The sequence below is a fragment of the Papio anubis genome, chromosome 12 (assembly GCF_008728515.1).
Source record: "Papio anubis isolate 15944 chromosome 12, Panubis1.0, whole genome shotgun sequence".
Lineage (NCBI taxonomy): Eukaryota > Metazoa > Chordata > Mammalia > Primates > Cercopithecidae > Papio > Papio anubis.
Window position 1 is genome coordinate 19,320,153 of NC_044987.1, and position 20,180 is coordinate 19,340,332.

Here is a 20,180-nt window from a genome sequence, read left to right on the forward strand (position 1 = left end):
GGTTTCCTTCTAGAACTTAAAGAAGCCTGGCCTGAGGTGGACCCTAGTGTCTCCACCTGGAATAGTGACTTTTCTTCTCTCCCTCTAATCGTGGGGGTTTCTACTAGATTACAGTCTTTGGTCATGCTGAGAAGGAAAGCTGTGTCCTCGGGCACATGCCATGGAGATTATGTTAGAAGTAATGACTGAAACATTCAACCTTACCAATTAGTGGCTTTTCAGCTCAGAAAGTTTATTCCCAGTGGTATTTTCCTATGATACCTGGGCTAGCCTTTCTCCTGCTTTGATGAGCAGAACTATTCTATTTTCAGCATGAGGCTATTAAATTTCAAAAGATGTTGCAAGCCAGTAAATACTCAGAACAAATACAAGGTCCTTTGTAGCTACATAAACCACCGGTAGCTACTGCTTCGGAACAAAAGCCTTTTTAAAAAAATATGTCTGTTTTGTTAATATCGATTTTCAGGATGATTAAAACCTCATGAATTTTATTCTCTAGTCAACAGATATTTATTGAGCATCTACTACGTTCCAGGCATCTTAAACTTACTTCCTGTTTATAACTTACTGTTGATTTTGCGAATGGTGAATATTTTCTATTTAGTTGAGGTGTGCACCTCCTCTCTAGTTTTATAATATCAAATTAAGTCTCTTCTATTGAAACCTCATATGCCAAGAAATAGCCATGAACTGACATGACAAAGAATGAGTAACCAGAGGCATCGACATTTCAATGTGTTATAAATATTTGAATATGTGTCTGTGTGAAGGGGGCATTTTTTTCTTCATGTTAGCAGTGTAAATAATCCAATTTACAAGTATAAGTATATGTGAATAAATGTTTAGATACGCATAAATTATACCTATGAAATATCCACACCATAGTGTCTTAAAATCAGGATACTTTCCTTATGAAGGAAATAGGAGTGGCAGTCCTTTTAATCAAATAGAAGCATGCTTTACACCATATCTGCATGGATATTAAAATATAATCCTCAGCCTATACCTGAGATTTTTTTCCTAGCATAATGCAAAATTAAAAGATCACATCTAATCACCTTATTTGTAGACTTCTGAAGTATGTTTTGTCTTTATGCACTACCAATGTTGTCTGTAGTTCACACATAATAACATTAATTCTCCCAGTAGTTAAGGAAATCCATGTGAAGTGAACAGCTTTTCTACGTAGGTGAGAGAGGGCACAGCATGGCCCGTTTTCAGCTGGCGATATGCAGAGCCACCTCTTTCCACAGACTGCTCGGTGGGGGTGAAAAGAACATTCCTCCCTTTTTCTGCATGTGCTCTCTTCACACAAGGGCCTGCGCCTCATGGGAGTCCCCGACATTGCTGTTGCCCGGGTTTACTGGCTTTCAGTCCAGCTCTTTACAATCTACAGATTATAAAAAGCAGTAACAAATTTCCATTAGTCTGTCATGTGCTTCCTTGATTCAGAACACTAAGTTATCTGGAAAAACAGTTTGATTTATTGTACTTACTGCCCCTACATTTCAAGAGAAGAAACATTTTGTGGATTTGATGGACAGATATATTTGAATAATTTTGGATAGTAGTTTATAGCTAGCATTTATTTAGTGCTCACTTTATTCCATGCCCTATGGTAACGATTTTACATGCATGGTCTCCTATAATCTCCACGATAACACCAGGAGGCAGGCATTATCATGATCCCATTTTACAGATGATAAACTGAAGCTCAGAAAGGTCCCACAGTTTTCCCCAACTTCACCAGGTTTCTAAATGTGTTTTAGAACCAAAATACTTTGGCTCTAAAGTCCACAACAAAGTTTGTGTTTCTTTGTATATTCTCTTATTCTCACTGCTTTCCAATAGAACAATCCCCTTCAATATGAGATGATCCTCTTAGAATTAACTGTCTCGGCCACAGTGCATTATTTGAAAGCCAAGAAATATAGGGATCCACCTGTTTAAGGCAGGCACAGCTACATATACATGTCTCCCTAATCCAAGATGGTATACCTATCCTTGTCTCAGGACTTTCTAGATCCGTAATATACTACCTACCTCCCCTAGTCAGTCCTAGTAACAATACTTGAGATGACAGGTTAGAATATTCACCTAAGGTATTACTAGTCTATTAACAAAATACTCTAGCATTTTGGGAAGGTGTTGAGTAGATTTTCTTTCCAAAGCTGATTTGTTGTATTACTACCGTAATTTTGGAAGTATTTTATGAACTAAAAGTTGGCACGCCTCCATATAGTTTAACTCTCTGGAAGCAACTTCTACACATGAATAATCTAGCTGGTTAGTGCCTGAGCCCCAGTTGGTTTTATTCTTTTAGCCTCTACATGTCAAACACAGCTCATTAACTCCAATTCTGTACTTTCTTAAATAGTGGCCTCACATTGCTCTTATTGCTAGAAATGATCTAAGCACTGAGGTTATTAAACCTGTTAAGGGAATCTAATTCTTTCAGGTCACTTTAGCCAGATGTGAAGGACAACAGTTGCCCCAGTCGTGATAAAGATAATTGAAAGCGTGTGATTTGCACAAAATGGGAGGGACTGATGACCTTCATTAGTCTGGTCTACCCCTTGGTTCATAATCATATTTTCAAATCACCTTCAGATCTACTCTTATTGTATTGTGGACATCACACACTTTATGTCAATACTTTAGAATAGGTGCAGAAATAGGATTATAGGCCAGGCATGGTGGCTCATGCCTGTAATCCCAGCACTTTGGGAGGCCGAGGTGGGCGGAACACAAGGTCAGGAGTTCAAGACCAGCCTGGCCAATATGGTGAAACCCCGTCTCTATTAAAAAATATACAAAAATTAGCTGGGTGTGGTGGTGCACGCCTGTAGTCTCAGCTACTCAGGAGACTGAGGCAGAAGAATTGCTTGAACCCAGGAAGCAGAGGGTGCAGTGAGCTGAGATCATGCCACTGCACTCCAGCCTGGGTGACAGAGCAAGACTCCATCTAAAAAAAAAAAAAAAAAGAAATAGGATTATAGTATATCAGGGAAAATCTCCCAGGCACAAATGTTCCTTTTCAGTGGTAGATACAGTAATTCAAGCAAAACAGAAAAATCACATTAACTGACCCCGTGCAGGGCAGCAGGCACCTCTCTGGATATAGTTTAGTTGTGTAGTGGAGGGAGCGGGATGTCTTTAGTGCTGGGCTCAGGGGTCAGTGCACTTGGTTCATTTGTATCTGCACTGGCACCTGCAGCAGGTGTGTAGGTGCATCCAAATGAGTTTCCAGCTCACAAAATGCTTCCCCACCTGTGGCCTCCGTAAAAAGTGTGAAGGAGCAAGACTGAACATATGGCCTGAATCACTGCATTTCTCATTCTGCCTTTCTTTTAAACAGGTAGTTTAAAATTACTGACTTAATCATTTTTACTTCTTGGAGGAGAATGAGATTATTTTTAAATGACATGCTTTTTTGGACTTCTGTGAGGCTCCTTTAAAATAAAAATGTAAACTGCTTGTATCCCCAACTTAAAGGAATGGAGCCTCCCATCGAACAGAACAGTAGCTTCTTCTCTGTTAATTTCATCCGAGTATGTTTGTGTGAGAGAAGCAGTTTGTGAAGAAAATTAAAACCTCAGATTGTTGATCGATGGTAGGAATCATTTTAAGTAGACTTTGCAACCAAGCACCAAAATAATATTTTTATAAACTTTTGGGAAGTTGCACCAAGCCCAATAAAGGTGCAGTATATAATTAAAGTTTTGATGTATTAATTAGACAATCTGAGAGCTCACTTGAAGATAAAAGGACACCAGATGTGTCAGGGAGAAAAAGTTGATGTGCTTTAGATAAAATTTAAAATCAAAAGCTTTCAAATCATCTTATGCTCTATTATAGCAGAATGATTGCTTAGTTCAAAGTCTTGCTGACAATTTAACACATTCAGTTTGATCATCTGGTCTTAGAATTTTTTTTCTCTTTCATATTTGCCCTTCCCTTGTCTCCAAGTAATTTTTGAGACGATAGAAGAATATACAGTATATCAAATATCTGACAGAGGGTTCCCTATCAGGTTCCTGGCTTTGAAGGTCGAGTCTCATTTATATTTAGTTCTCTTGTTTACAAGATGGAAAACGTTCTTTCAGTTTTATCACTGTAGTCCACTTAGGTCAAGCTTTTAATATGAGCAAAGGCAACTTATTAATATTTATAAGTTGTAAAATTTATTGACTTTTAAAAAATAAAATCTCAGTAAAATCTCACATGCCTGGAACTTGATATTTACTGGTGACATTCTCTCTTCTTTGTATTTATTATGAGTGTAGAAGTAGTTTTACTTCCTGCTGGGATGTATTGATGGAGAATAATGAAGTTAACAGTCACAGAGAGCAAGTGTGTAGGGACACACTCATCCTTGGCTGATATGAGCCCCCTAATAGAGCAGCACCACCTCCTCCTCCTTCCTCCCATCTGTAAAAGCTGAAACGAAATGGCAGCCATTGTACCCTCTTGGTACTGAGTTGATTTAACCTCACCTTTGAAATCTGGTAGGGAAGAGGGGTGTTGTATGTTTTGATTTTTCTTCCCCTCTCTTCACATCTCCTCATCCCTAATTCACTTCATTAACGAAAATTCTCTTTTCTTCTTTTCTCAGCTCTTCCAAGTAAGGCTTTGGGATATAATCACAAGACATAAATCTTGCAGGGAAAGAACTTTTGGTTTTAAAGGGGGAAGCCATCAAACAAACATCTCAATGTCCTCATGCCTTTGTTTTGTCATTACTGGTCATTGTTGTGTTCAGCATTGTGGGTTTGATTTTCCTTTTTTTTTCTATCCAGATCCCCCCACAACTATCCCTCCTCCCACAACAACCACCACCACCACCACCACCACCACCACCATCCTTACCATCATCACAGGTATGGTACCTTCATTACCATTGAAAATGTCCTGAATGTATATTGTCTTTCTGGTATGTATAAAAAGAAGCCAAAAAGTTCCCTTTAAATCCTTGAAATTTAATTGTTCCTTTATTTTGGAACTCCAGCGACATTAGATACTATGTTCTTAAGTTGAATCTTAAGGACCTCAGAAACATCCAAGCATTTAACAGTACGTCAGATATTTTGCAGCTTATGCATAAAAGAATTCTTTTTGAAGCATCACTATTCAAAACAAAATGCTAGGGAAAATGGCAGCTGGCTGCTAGAGAACACGCCTATAGCTTCTACTTAGCCATGTTTGATGAAATGGTAAGTACTGTGGCTTTCAATCTTGTCTCTGTCTTAGTTTCATCTCAGTCCATGTAAGGGAAAATATACACACCTAACTTCAATGTGCCTATTTGGGCCATGCTACTAAATGCATAGTCATCCTTCCTGCTCCAGAGAGTACCCGCTGACAGTGTTACTACCTGTTTGTGTTGCCTAGGTAGTCACAAGAGATCAGAGGGAGTCACTGTCTTTTCCATGCTGAGCACTCGCGTGCCGCTCCCTGCCCTCGGTCACATATTGGAGGAGTGGAAGAGGCAGCCACTGTGGTTCTAACTCTGCGGCTTTATCTTTTTGGACTGTCTGAAACTCTTATTCAGCATGAGTTTTACTGTCTCTCGTTTCTGTCACTGAGGGAGGTGGCATGCCATCCAGCCCTTCCTGGCATCCGGTGGCTCGCTCATACTGCTTGATGTGGCTCGTCTGGGAGCCATGGGGTTTCCTCTGCCTACCTAAGTAGGAAAGTTTCCAGCCGTACTATGTCCACTTGACATGAAGGATTTCCATAGATAAGGCCTTCCCAACCTGTGTTTACAGGGACTTACCACAAAAACATGTGAAATTAATTATTCTGTGAGGAAAAAAAAAAAATCTCTTGAAAGAGTAACTTTTCCACTGCATTTTGTTAACTGGTGAGACTGCAAGGACTGGACTCCTTTATGAACACTGAGTATTTGACTCCCCACCCTTCATGGTCAGCTCCTTTTTAGCACCCTAGATATCATTGCTCTCCTTTTCATTGACATGCTGGAGACATTTCCAGTTTTCATGGGAGTCAATAAGATAGAGATGATGAAAATTCAAAGTGTTCGAAGAAAGAGGAGGCCTCATCGGTTGATAGAATATAGCAATAGATTGTCTACTCTCAGTTTTCTTCACTTTTCTACCCATTACAGTGGAACAAAGAGAACCCTTAAGGAAGCCAATGCTTCTCAACATTGGTTACAAAACCATCAGTGCCAGCACTTAATTTGAAATCTTCTGAAAATCCATCAATTGGTTTTCATGTCTCACTCTAAACTCAGCTCCAACCAGGCTGCTTCCTAGATTCTTGTCTGTGTGTGTTTCTGTTTTGGCTCTTTGTTACTTCCCTCTGTAAACTTAAGTAAACTCAGTTTGTTGGCCTAGTGAATTGATTCCTTCCATTTTCTATACCATTCATAAGCATATCAAAGATGCTTCTTCCTAACTCTGATTTCCAGAGTAACCGTGCTATTAGCTTTTCATACTAAGAACTAGATTTTTACCTTTTCAGATTTCTTGCCTCTTACCCAGTTCATAAACCAAATTAGACTCGTACTCTTGTGAAGGGCCCTTTAGATATTAGTATAAAATGTATTGCCTAATTCTCCACTGCCCTACATATGTTAACCCTTTAAAAAAACATATCAGCAGTCTATTTCATCTTTGCAGAACTTGCCCAGGTATGAGCCAGCATTTATTACCACTCATTCTAGAAGGTGCCAGCTAGGTAGCTATCCAGGTTTTACATTTTAAGGCAGTCGAGACCTTATTCATGCGGTATATAAACACCACATTTCTCTTTTATATGGAACAACACTTTTCATTTGTGGCTGGCCTTCTCACTAGCTTATGCCTTTTTTTAAGACCTTTCTTAACACTCGCTGAACTCCTCCCCCTCACAATCAATCTCAGCAACTCAGCAGAGTCGCTTCAGTTCACAGCTCTTAATCCTTCACTCCAGACTAAAGCTAATCTTATGTCCTCAAACAGCTACAACTCACTGTTATCACAGTTCCAACTGCAGAGACTCCATTTAAGAGGAAATTTTAAAAATAAACAATGCTCTATTTCTGTCCACATCAAAGCTACCTCTAACAGAAACTTGTCTTTGCTTCTGTCTCTCTGCTACTGGCCTCTCGGCTCAAGGTAACGTAAGATGATCTCATAGATGCACTTTAGCCTCTTGATGTTAGCAGTTGAATCCTCCCTGCACATAAAATACATTTGTGGTAATGAATGCCCAGAATCTCACTGGCACACCCAAGAGTAGTTAAACTAAAATTGCTACTAACACAACATTGTAGAATTCGTTGCCTTAATGGATGTGATCTTCTAGGCTCACTGTGTCTTAACAAGCAGTCTTATATCTATTTATCTTGCCCAGAAAGTACACTTGTAGAATTTAACATTTGCTCCTTTCTCAAACAGATTAAAGGTTATGCAGCTGAATGATTCTGTGTCCCATTTTAAAGGTCCAGGCTATCCCCTAGATTTAGATTAGTTCCTAAAAAATCTTCCAGACTGAATCCTGACAAATGGATAGCTAAATTAATGTCCACTCCTCTTCTCTCTTGCACTGTTTGGTACATTACAGCCACCATTAGCCTTCAAAGCTGCAACAGCCAAATTCGGTGACAGTAACATAAAGCCTGAGCTTTAAAAAAAAAAAAAGAAGAAGAAGAAGAAGAAGAAGTCCACAGTCATCTATTTCTTTTCTCCCAGTCAAATGCAATAACTGAAACCCATTCCCTAGGTCAGAGTTTCATTACAAGAAAAATGTACACGTGCAATAGAAAAATACTTTTAAACTTGAGAAGTCATAATCGATTTCTGATTTCTCTGAAAGGAAATGTTCCAGTGTTATCTTTTATCTTCCGTAACCAGGATAATCAAATTGTTCCCCTTGTTAGGAAGACAGACTGGCATTCTGTTCTGAGTCACCTGACTTCCTTGAAACATGTTAAAGCTTCGTCGTGGAGACCCTTCAAAGAGAAGAATTATAAGCCCAATCTGACTCTGCTTTGCCCACCCAGAATCACACCCCTCATGGGTGGGAGCACAGGGCGTTTTCTGCCTCCTGCTTACCCTGTACGGAGCAGGTCTGGAGAGTTACACATGAAGGCACCCATCTCAGTGTGGCCTTATCTAGGGAGAAATTTTTGTAGTCTCTAAAGTACTGAAAGGAACACAAACAGCCCCTGATTTATGATGGTTCATCCTACAATTGTTTGACTTTAGGACGGTTCAAAAGCAATACGTATTCAACAGAAACCGCACCCATACAGCCTTTCACTTTCAGTACAGTATTCAGTAAATTCCATGAAATCTTCAGCACCTTATAAAGTAGGCTTTGTGTTAAATGGTTTTACCCAACTATAGGCTCATGTAAGTGTCCTGTGCACGTTTAAGGGAGGCTCTGCTAAGCTGTGACATTTGGTAGGCTAGGTGTATCAGACGGATTTCCAGCTTACAATGTTTTCAACTTAGGGTGGGTTGACTGGGACATAGCCCCATCGTAAGTCAAGGAGCATCTGTATTTAGTGTCAACTTGCCATATCAACTTGTTGTGGCTTTAAAACCATGAAGCCATTATAGTATCATTAAAATGTTTTTCCAACTATAAAACAGTTTTAGATTGGGAGCCATTCAGAGCCTCACTATGATTTGCCACGAGATTCCCTGGAGTCTCTTTTCTTTCCTGTATATTGATATTCTGACCATATATTTCTGTTTCAACTATTGCTATTGGCAAGCTCCTGTTCCTTTTTTTTTTTATTGTGTCAAATTGTCCATGCGGTTTCATTCATGAAGATATATGCTGTCATATGGACGCATAAATTGCATAATTTAAATTGCCCCTGGAATCCTTTGTTAAAAGATGGAGACAGCCAGCCATTACCCTGGGTAAGAGTCCTTCACACAGATTCCTGTCAAAAACTAGAAGAGAAGAAAAACTTACTACTGTGCTGGGGTGGCGGGGGGAGGTGGGGGGAGTGTGGGTGAGTAGGAAGTGTTTGTTCTGTCTTGTTTTTAACTTTCTTTGTAATTAGTTGACTTGTGTGTTAGGTGTACATAAACTTACCCATTTCTATAATAGTGTTAGCCCCTGTCTTCCAGTTGGATCAACTTTTTCCTGTAATCATCTCAGGAAAACATGTTGCGTTTCCCTTCCTAGTTAGCGTGGCTGTTGTTTTGTTTCTGCCTGGTTGCATCTTGAGTTAGATGCTTGATAAGGAATATCGTAGAAAGGACTCCACACTCAGTTTTAAATACTCTTAGCGACTTACAGAGAAAATCCGGGCCGGGAGGAGTTCAACTTGGAGGTCACACTATACGTGTGACTGTCATAAATTAAAAAATTAAAACCACCTTAGAATAAGAAACGAATAGCTATAGGGCCAAATTCTGAAACATATTAAAAAATCCTTTCATAAGAATGAAGTAGGTCATTTCTAAATGAGTTTTCCTCTTTTTAAAAGTATGTACCCAATTAAATATTTTGTGTTCCTAGGAAAAGAAAATAGCCAGGCTTTTCTTATTGGTATCTAAGTACTCAAAAACCAATATACCTTGTAGCAAATGATTCCTACCCCCAGGCCCACATTATTATTTTTGGCTTTTATAGTCTGAAATCATAAGCTTTTGTTATATGTAATGTGGATTAGATCACATAAATAAAGAAGGTGGGTATAGCCTTTATCCTTCAGTGATATTTATAGAATATGCCCAATTGGGAAACTTGACACCAAAGCACATGTTTTTAGTTCCTTAGGTGCAGAGCAAAGAAGCACATCTGTCCTTAAGACTGAATCTACGTCATGACCATCTAAATGATAATAGAGAGCTTTCCTCCAAATAGAGCTGGCTATTCCCCAGGGTCTTAGCCTAATGATTCCTACTCTTTGCTATTGATATTTGCATTGATGGTTCAAGAGCTGGTCTGCTTTTAGTTATGCACTCAACAAATATTGAGTGCCCGTAATATGTACAGCACTATGCTAGTGCTTATGGAGACAAAATACTCCCTAAACCCCTTATAATACGGTTGCGAGAACAGGTTACACACATTGGAACCCAATAAGAGATACTGTGCAATTGGGGCGATTCGGTGGCACAGGCAGGTGCCATAGACACTGAGGAGAGTGTCACAGTGGACTTTGGTCTGTGCCACCAAAGAAGGGACAAAATGTGGATAAGAAAAGATGGCATTTTGGAAGTTATGCATGAAGGTCCAATGTTACTTCAAGCATCTATCTTCAATGTGTGTTTATTTTGCGTGTATTTATGTTCCAGGCATAGATTAGGCCACTCTTGCTAGGAAATATACATCTTCATCCTAGAATGTTTACTAAATTGCCTTTTTTTCTAGAGTTGACATCTACTTCATTAAGATTATTTTTCATTCAGCATTTATTGAATATTCATCAAGTGTTATTGATATGCCAGTATGCCTAGTGACAAGAATATTTTGGGAGCACTAGTAAATACTCATGAGCCACGTTTTATATAATAAGCCACCTTTTCAAGTTTTTACTCCAAAAAGTGTGTGTTCATTTTTCTTCATACTGTCTTAAGTGTCTACATTTTTTTTTCTGATGATTGTAAACCTGTTACAAATAACAACATAGCTAACCAGCTTTTGACCATATTGATTTAGGAGGGAATGAGAAAAGACTTGAATACTACAGTGATGGAGGCCACCTGACTCCACATTTTTTTAAAAAATGAATGAGAAATATGATGCGAGTGGAAAAGTTTTTAATGCCTCTATCGTAATTTCAATAATTTTATGCTCTTTATTTTAAAAATAATCCTGGAGATAAAAATGTGACATGTTTTCATACTAAAGACCTATCAACAGTGCGAACAAATAATACTGTGAATACAGGTTTCCCAGAATTAAAAAGTGATGTTTAGAGCTATCTTGGTAGTAAAAAATAAAAGACTTGACTGAAGGACTCAACCCTCCCGTACCTAACACAAAATTTGCCAAGACTTAAAAATGTGCTACAACTTATAGACAGCCTCTCTCCTCTCTCCGTCACTACCCTCCTGGCAACACCCTCTTCTTTTCCTTCCCTCCCCTGTGCCTTCCTCTTATCTGTACCCCTTTCCACTGAGCATTCACACACAACATGATATAGGAATTGTTTTTCTTGTTAAATGAAACCACTATACAGATTCCTATTATTTTGCAGAACATCTGGTTTGCAAATGAAAAGATCTCAGGGGCACAACAGCACGAGTGAACAATTCTGAAGAAGCTTTTAACAAAACTTGAAATTGCTTATCCAAAAAAAAAAATTGTCCCCTGTTCCTGCTGTTCTGTAGCACACAATCTCTTCACTCACAGGGGAGGTGACTTTAACAAGGAAGAGAGCTTTATCCTGGCTCTCCTATTTGGGCCTTTTAGTTTTCGTTCCGTTCCTATCCACTTCTCCCATCCCTAAGACAGGGGAGTTTGATTAAAACATAACATAGATGGAAAGAATTAGCCAGGAAACTAGGAGAAAATAAATTCCAGAGTTTAATTTTCTGGCAGTTATTTTTGTTTTCGATCAAGTTCAAATAACTTGAAAGAGGAAAAAAAAAACCATATATTTAATATATATTGGCCAGCACAGCACAGCCATGAAAATAAAATTGTCAGGGGAATTCCTTGCCTATCCTAGTGTCTAGATTTAAAGCACCTCCATAACACAAACTGAAGGGGAATTCAATTAAGAAAACCCATTGGCTTCTTATTGACTTTAGTTAAGAAAAGAAACTGGGAGAAAGTGTATTAAAATATGTCTAACTGCTTAGTATGCTTTCATTTAGGCTTATGACAGTCAAAAATGAGAGAATTTAATTTTTTTACAATTAAGCTCTGGTTTTGAGTAGATTGTGGGTTATCACACCATGCATTTTTTTTTAAATGTACACCTTACTCAAACACACCCCAAAATGCAGGCTTGCAAGTCTGTGCATTGTAAAGCAGGAGCACCACAGATCAATTGGGGGAAAAAATATTTAAGGTTGTGAATTTAATTTTATTCTAGGATTTTCATTTTCATTTATGGCACCCGTTGTGTTTGAGACCATGGACCAATTTATGGATTAGTTTTAAACCCCCAGTCTGTCACACTCAATGAACAATTCTAAGTTGGAGAGAATCCATATGAAAGGATTAGAATGTGCCACAGTGGAGCTTACACATGACTGTTTCAACTAAATATTGCCCAGCTGCCTCTCCTGCAGTAATTTTTTTTTTTTTTTTTTTTTTTTTGCTACTTAGTTAAATTGCTAGTGTCTCTAATTTCACACATTGTCAGAGCTTTTTTTATTTTTTTATTTTTAATTTCGTCTTAAAGCTGACATGATGTTGTGATGTAGGAAGACAGTAAATATACTGCAACAATAAATGTATGTGATGTTTCGTTTATTGAAGATGGGGTGTGATAAACTGTAGGACGAGGAGACTAAGAAGAGAAGTCAATATTGAGTAGAATGTGCATCTTTCAAATAAGAGTGCTGGGCCCTTCTTTGGATACCTTGTTTGACTGTACTCATAAAATAGCCAGAGAGTGACTGTTAAGACCGTACACACTTACTGGGTTTTCAAGAAGATGGGATTGTTTTTTCTTGGCCATATAAAATAAATATGCAATAAATTTGCTCTCTTTGTAATTAAAATTAAAATAAGAGACAGTAGCTCAGCTAGGCCTTTTAAATGTCTATATAACCCAACACCACCATAAGTCCAGCTCAATTTTTTGTGACCTGTTTTTCTCATAAGCTAGCTCAAAGGTTTTTTTTTTTTTTTTTTTTTAAGGCAGCAGCAAGGTGAGGTTTTAAAAAGGCTTTGTTAGGGCAATTAGACTTTCTCATTTTTCAAGCTGATTGCAGCATTTATCCCTTATATTGAAATTTTACTATTTGCATTTTGCCTCTACACTTAGAATGTTACCCAACAATATGGTAACCGCACAAGTTGATTCACAGGGCATGTTTGCACATTTCTCCGGTTTTCTGATTAAGATACCCTAATAAATCCTGCTCACAGAGTTGCACTCACTTCAGAGCCAGGGTGTCTGGTTTCTGCATGAAGTCATAATGCAATTATGAAGGAGAATTAGATTCTGTCATAGCGGTCTCCTGCAGGGAGCACAAAGTTACTTCTAAAGAATATTTTCTTAATTCTTTACTTGAAACTAACCTCTGTTCAAGTAGCATTCCAGATGCTCTTAGAGAAATGGAGTCAGTGACTCCCCAGACACACCGTCAATCTTGCTCTGAACTTTGTAGCCAGCCTGTGTTTCTGCTGCAGTCTCCTACCCCATTGCTGATCATGGTTTTGCCATTTCCAGCTGCAGTAATCGTGTGTTTGACTTGAACATGTGTTTGCTGTTAACTGTTTCAGAATGTGTTTTTTCTTCTCAACATCCCCCTTTCCTCCCTTTTTGGGTGCAATTGATGGATTTCCCATCCCCAGAACGGGGAAGCAAGATGCACTGTGGATTTTCCTTCATTTATTTTCTAGTACCCACCTAGGAGCAGACGCCTAGCTTTACTTGGTTTAATTTCGTCTTAAAGCTGACATGATGTTGTGATGCAGGAAGACAGTAAATTGGGGTCATTGGTTAATGCTCAGATATTATTTTTGATGACTGTAACCCTTAGGTTTTACTCCACCCCCCGCCCTTCTTTCATTTGTACTTAATTATTTACCTGGTGAAAATAAAGCATATGCCGGGCGCGGTGGCTCACACCTATAATCCCAGCACTTTGGGAGGCCAAGGCGGGTGAATCACCTGAGGTCAGTAGTTTGAGACCAGCCTGACCAACATGGAGAAATCCCGTCTCTACTAAAAATACAAAATTAGCCAGGCGTGGTGGCGCATGCCTGTAATCCCAGCTACTTGGGAGGCTAAGGCAGGAGAATCACTTGAACGCAGGAGCCGGAGGTTGCGGTGAGCCGAGATCATGCCATTGCACTCTAGCCTGGGCAACAAGAGCGAAACTCCATCTGAAAAAAAAAAAGAAAAAGAAAAGAAAGCATATTAGAAGAGCTACTACAAAAATAATGAGCCAGAGTGTTGATTACTTTTTTGTAATTTTGGAAACGAGCCAATGCCTATCTATAAAATGTATTAACATCATATACATGTTTCTGTACAAATGGGCATTTGATTCTGCCCCTCAAATTTAAAGTACCTAATGCTGCACTTGGATGTTTCAACTAAGGAAATGTGTCATGTGTGTCGGGAGAATCTGTGACAGAGTGTGTTTCAACTGTACAGTGTTCTGTATTGTTTTTTACTGCTATTTTATGCACACAGACTTGACTTGTAAGTATTTTGTTCTTACGCGGTATATTGTATGTTTCTCTTTCCTTCATCTATTCTTCAGAAACTAAGCTATCAGTAATATTAAGCTGCATTGGCCTTTCAGACTTCTGGTTAATTCTGGCTCCTTAGAAGGGATCTAATTTTTGATGGTATAGGATCCTGAGGAAGGCATGCCAACTGAAGGGGAACGCCGGTGTGAATTCATGTGTCATATTGATAAATCAGAAGCACCAGGCTCATTTGCGCCCCCCAGAAAAGTTTCATATGAAGTTCCAGTGCATTTAAACATTGCCTGTGTTGAATCAGAAAGTCTTTTGGAGTCTCCACAGCTCATGAAAGCAATTACCAGCTAAGTAGCTGCATTCTGCAAAAGGACAGTGAACTACTTGCTTGCAGTTTAACCCAGAATCCTACTTCAGCCACCAAGAGATGACTAGCTTGTGTCTCAGTATCACCATTTCTTTTCGCCAGCGATGAATCGTAGAAGGAACGTGCCTGGGTGAGGTTGACTAGAAGAGTGAGAAAATGACTCTGGAAAAAGAATGTCACCCTGCCTTTTGTTAGATATTTATTCCACTTCCCCTGTAGCCAAAAATAAAAAGAAAATTCCTTGAGCTCCTTGGAGGAATTTCTTGTGAACAGGAGCAAGTACAGCAAGCCTGGCTTAGAAGCCTGGTAGAAGAAGGAGAAAACTTGAACAGCATCAGAAATAGAAGAAGAAAGAGACAAAACACATTTCCTTCCACAGCAAGTTCATCTAGCAATGGGGGAAAAAAAAACTGCACTCTCTCCTAATCCAGCCATGAAAGCAGGACTCCCAGCCCCTCAGAACGGTGAACATGGTTCTGAATTGTGAGTGAAAGGATGGCTGGATACTTAAATTTTTGGAATGTCATATGATTAGAAGTGGCATTTGGCAGATTGTGTGAACTTGGATGTTTTCATGAAAGGCTTCTGCTCTTGGATTTTAACATTAAGAGCTTTAGAGTGAAGAATGGTTGTGTGTGTGTATGTGTGTGTGTGTGTGTGTGTAGAAATTAATCTGTGAAAACCTTGAACATGTTCATTGCCATGACCTCCCGGTTAATTGAACTTTTCGGCTAAACTGTGCTGCAATAATACACTGGATGGAAAACTTAAACCTGTCTATTCATCTACAGGCATCTGAGCATAAGCAGTAAGAGGAACCTAAACGTGTGATTGATTCAATGATGCCTAACTGGCAGTCAAGAAGCCCAAGTGCCCGGGTGGGTTGGGTTAAAACAAAGGCAATGTTTGAATGTTATGAATCCATTGTTTAACCAGCCTTTCGACTGAGCTTTTCTGTCGCAGTCCTGAGCCTTGATGCGTTAAGAGCCATCTACCAGCCACTGAGTTTGCACTGGTGTTTCTCATCACTTTGCATGTCCACCTGACTATTGACTAGCAAATATATGTGTCCTGGCAAGACCCCCAGAACCAAAGAATTTACTGTTTTCCTCACTGGCTCGCAGCTTTGAGCTCAAGGCATGTCTTAAAACAGTGCAACTCACTTCAAATGCTTTTTGCTTTTCATTTATTATTGCTTGTCACGCGATGTTCTTTGAAAGCTTGCTCATATATTATCTGTTCCATTTTTTTCCATTTTCCCTTTTTTTGCATGCCGTTCCTCCTGTTTCTTCCCTTCCTCCAATCCTCTGTTCCCGTCTGTAGACACAACGGCGACGACAGAACCAGCAGTTCACGGTTGGTATCACATTACTGTTTATCTACTTTCTCAGCGCTGCTGAGAGGCAAGGCAAGCCTGGGAAAAAGAGAAATGTAGTCTTCAAGGGAAATCATGTTTCAAGTAGACTGACCTCATAAATATACTATAATTTTTTAAGGTTTGAAAAGATGTTGAGTCTTGTCATTTCTGTTGTGAGTTCAGTAGCCAATGGATGCAATCTGAGATGAGACCTTCTCCCCACTGGGTGGCTGGAATTTGTAGGAGTTTCAGTTGCACAGAGTCCTCCTTACTTACAAAACTCCACCAAACCTTGAAATACATGGGGCTTCAAACAAACGAGTATTTGCAGGAAAACAGTAACATCTGAATTAAAGGCTCAGTTGCTGTGCTTATATTATATATAGGCCATAGTCCCAAGTAAACCTTGAAGAGGAGTCATTTGTGTCACTTAGTAAAGTTGAGATGGAAGGGTAGACCAGGGAGGAAGATTCTTGTTTAAAATCGTGAGCTTATGATGAGGAAGGTCATTGCTCTTCTTTAGAAAGGTCGTGACTTTAATTATGTCGCTAATCATATTAACCCCAGTACCCCTCACTGGTTCACTCCTAATCTCTATGCTTTCATATAACTTTATTCTCACATTTGGCAGAAAACTCCTCCAAACCAAGAATGATACCATATGTCGATTTTATCAGCATTAAATGGGACTTTAAATAAGTTAGTGGTGTGTGTGTGGCTTGCAGGTAAAATAGTAATACGTTTTTAACCACAGAATGATAAAAACTGAGTGAGTAAAGCTCAGGAGGGGCATCAGGAAATATGATCTCTTTTTCCCCATCTCACCAATGACTTACTGGATTGGAATAAGTCCATTAACTTTTCTATCTCTCTCCAATCAGAAAATGAGAATCATGTTTCATCTGTATATTACTTTATTACTTAGCTCAAATCTAACCCTGACAAGATTGTGCTTAGAAAAGATATGTTAGTTTAAAACTGGGCTGAATTTTAATAATTGAATCCAAGGGAATTCTTTGGTAAAGGGCCTACTTTAATCGCTTTGCCTGTTGTTGTACAGGGTGGAAATCTATCATTTAAATGACAAGAGGTGATCAGCCAACCCTGCCATGTTAATTCAACTTTAGAGAACATTTCCTGGCACACACTGACTCACTTAGAGTCCTACATTTGATAACTCACCAGTTGGAAAATCTCTAAGCTCTGTAGGAGCTGTCCTTGAAGGTCAGGTCTTGATGCTTGGCAGGTCACCCCATCTTTTGACTTTCCTATGACGAATTCTGAGAAAGAAAAACAAGCGTAGGTGCTGAGCAATATATCCCTCCTCACCCCATTCCTATTTCTTTCTGCCCTTTCTGGTCGTTGGCACAAAGGGACAAGTTCATAAAATAACTTAAAGGGGCCAGGTACGCTGACAGTCATGAGAAATCAATTAGGTATAAAACTTCCACTTTCTAAGGTAATGCCCCATAGTGCTTGCTACATCGCAGGCATTGCACTCCATTAAGCTCAGTTATTTGTAGGTTTCATCATTAATTGAGCACCTCCTGACTTTTATCGATTATTCTCAAAGGGTTATTTTAATGTAGTTAGATTTTATTCTATTCTTTTTAAGATACTTTAAGTTTTGAGCTTACTATAATTAACTACAAGATAAAATGCAAGCTCGTCCAACCCACAGCCCATGGGCCACATGCAGCCCAGGACGGCTTTGAATGCGGCCCAACACAAATTCATAAACTTTCTTAAAACAGTATGAGATTTTTTCGTGATTTTTTTTTTTTTAGTTCATCAGCTATCATTGTTAGTGTATTTAATGTGTGGCCCAAGACAATTCTTCTTCAATGTGGTCCAGGGAAGCCAAAAGACTGGACACCCCTGATGTAATGTAACCATATGATTCCTAAATTCTATGAGATCCTTGAAGAAATATTGATCATTTGTCTCCGGAAGCTCCAGAATTCTATTTTCTAGGTCCCTTCAATAAAATTCATGTTCTTACGTGACTCTAGTGGATGTAGGTCTCAGAGTTGCATAGGCTATTCGAAGTAGGAAATTTGTCCCCTTATCTGAAAAATAAGAAGTTAACTTACAGGCTGATCCTGATTTTAGAGTACTAGTTTTAATGAGGTCTTTCCCTGGAGAGAGAGAAAGGGAAGGTGATCTCTTTTTGTGGCGTAAGGAAGAGACACTTGGAATGGGACTATAATTATAGCATTTCTGTGGCAGGTAATAGAGATGTTTGTGTACTGTGAGAAGCAACTGCCTTCCTATTCGTTTGGGGACAATGTTCAAGTTAGTGATACCTCAGTAAGATGTTATTGACTAGCAGTGCATGAAGAATATACCTAGAGCCAAGGGATTTATTGTATTTTATATATATACTTTGAATTTGACTTCTTAACGGCAGAGGGATAGAAAAGTGATAGATAATCTAGGCTGATCCCTGTATAGTATACTTATAAATACATTCTTTACCTTGTCCAAAATCCTTGTGGCATCTTGACAAAGGGCTCCAGCCACTATTTTAAACAGCATACTCTTTAACCCACAGCAAGGAAGCTGTAATGAAAGCCAGATAGTATCTAAAATTTTGCTTGATGTGGGGGAAGAACTTCCAGGTCAGTTGTCAGGATAGAAAAGGTAATAGAATATGGTGGAAATTACAGAGCAGCATCTGAGATTTCCAAAGAGATGAGGATACAGAACTGATTTTATTCTAGTGAATTGTAGCTGAAAACACAACTTCTTCATTACAGCAACCATTTGACTTAGATTCATTTGAGAATAATCTTGAGATGTTTGTTATGGTGATCTGGGCCTAGAAATGTTGAATGGTTTGATAACTTAGCAACTTAAATGACAAGACATTAGGTCAATCAGCTATGGCCATCTTATTTGGTCTTTAAAGTTTTCATACTGGATTTCCTTCTATATTTCTGTGTTTTTATCATAAAAAGGAAAAGAAAACATAATTTTTAAAGCTTTCCCTTTGAAGACTCATTAAAATATTTTATTCAAGCTTGTGTTGCTAGAGTATGTATGAAGTTTATACCAATTGTTGATGTATGTTGACCATTTGTTCTTACCAATATCTGACTGGAATAAGCATGTATTGGAAGGTTAGAAGTGCATGGGCATGATTCAAAATCAAGTGGATTTTCTCCAAAAAGAAAACCAAACGACAATTAGCCACAATGTGCTTTTAAGGATTTAATTGATAGTAAAGATAAACGTGAGTGTTAAGAATGGGATTTTTAGACTAGGCTGACACAAGGGATCTTCTTTGAATAAGGATCTTGAGCATTTGTGTTTTTGGAGCTCATCCTTAAGGCCTGGACAGGAAGAATCCTGTGTTATGTGTGCATGTTGAGCAATGCGAAAACCACTCTGCCAAATCCTGATACCACATGGTCTGAGAAATGCATGAGTGATTTAACGCACGGATGGTGTAGTCATTATGTTATTGATGTGTGGGTGCGTGTGATGGTTTTTGTTTGTTCATATGTGGGCGCTTTTGTGTCTTGTGCCTTGTTCCTTCTGCCCTGTGTGTCCCCTCTCCCTTTCCCCACCCTCCTCCCCCACGTGAGGGGTCGGGTGACAGCATGCCCATGGTCTGGAATAGTGCTTGTGCTTTTGCGGCACTGCAGTCAGCTGGCTTCCTCTGGGTTTGAGGTGTCTCTCTCTCTCTCTCTCTCTCTCTCTCTCTCTCTCTCTCTCTGCCCCTTCTCTCCCCTCTCCATTTTATTATTTTCAAGTCTACCTGTCCTCTTGCTTTTTCACCTCTTAATACAGTAGAGGCTGATGATCTCATGAATTTTCATATCCCCAATGAGTTTTTAAATCGTTCTTAATTCAGTATATAATTGTGGTAAGACGCAAACTGGAAACCCCTCTGAAGAATAATTTTTCATTTTCAGTTTTGGTTTCAGAATGTTTGGCCTATGCTAGCTACATGCTCAGACCCTACGAGCCCTGCCCTTAGGAGACTGCCCCCGTAGCTCTTCCTTTTCCCGACTCATTTATAAATAATGCAAACCATGGTCAAATTCTAAAAGCACATAAAATTTTCCTATTATACTTTATATTCAGTTGTGGGGAAGTTCTTAAGCCCATTTTAAAGAAACATAGCCAGCAGTGCGCATTACT

General features: G+C 39.0%; 1 protein-coding gene across 7 annotated transcripts in view; it reads left to right on the plus strand.

Annotated features, from left to right (window-relative positions):
- CADM1 (cell adhesion molecule 1) overlaps positions 1–20,180 on the plus strand; it is a 332,199-nt gene that overhangs the window by 291,524 nt on the left and 20,495 nt on the right. For 3 of the 7 annotated variants that reach the window (XM_009187346.4, XM_021926578.2, XM_021926583.2), the window contains exons 8-9: positions 4,800–4,880; positions 15,998–16,030. The exons of 1 other annotated variant lie outside the window; for it this stretch is intronic. In XM_009187346.4, the coding sequence (XP_009185610.2) occupies positions 4,800–4,880; positions 15,998–16,030 (114 nt within the window). The remainder of the gene's footprint in view (positions 1–4,799; positions 4,881–15,997; positions 16,031–20,180) is intronic. 3 more of the 7 variants (XM_021926579.2, XM_021926581.2, XM_021926580.2) reach the window with 2 other exon arrangements.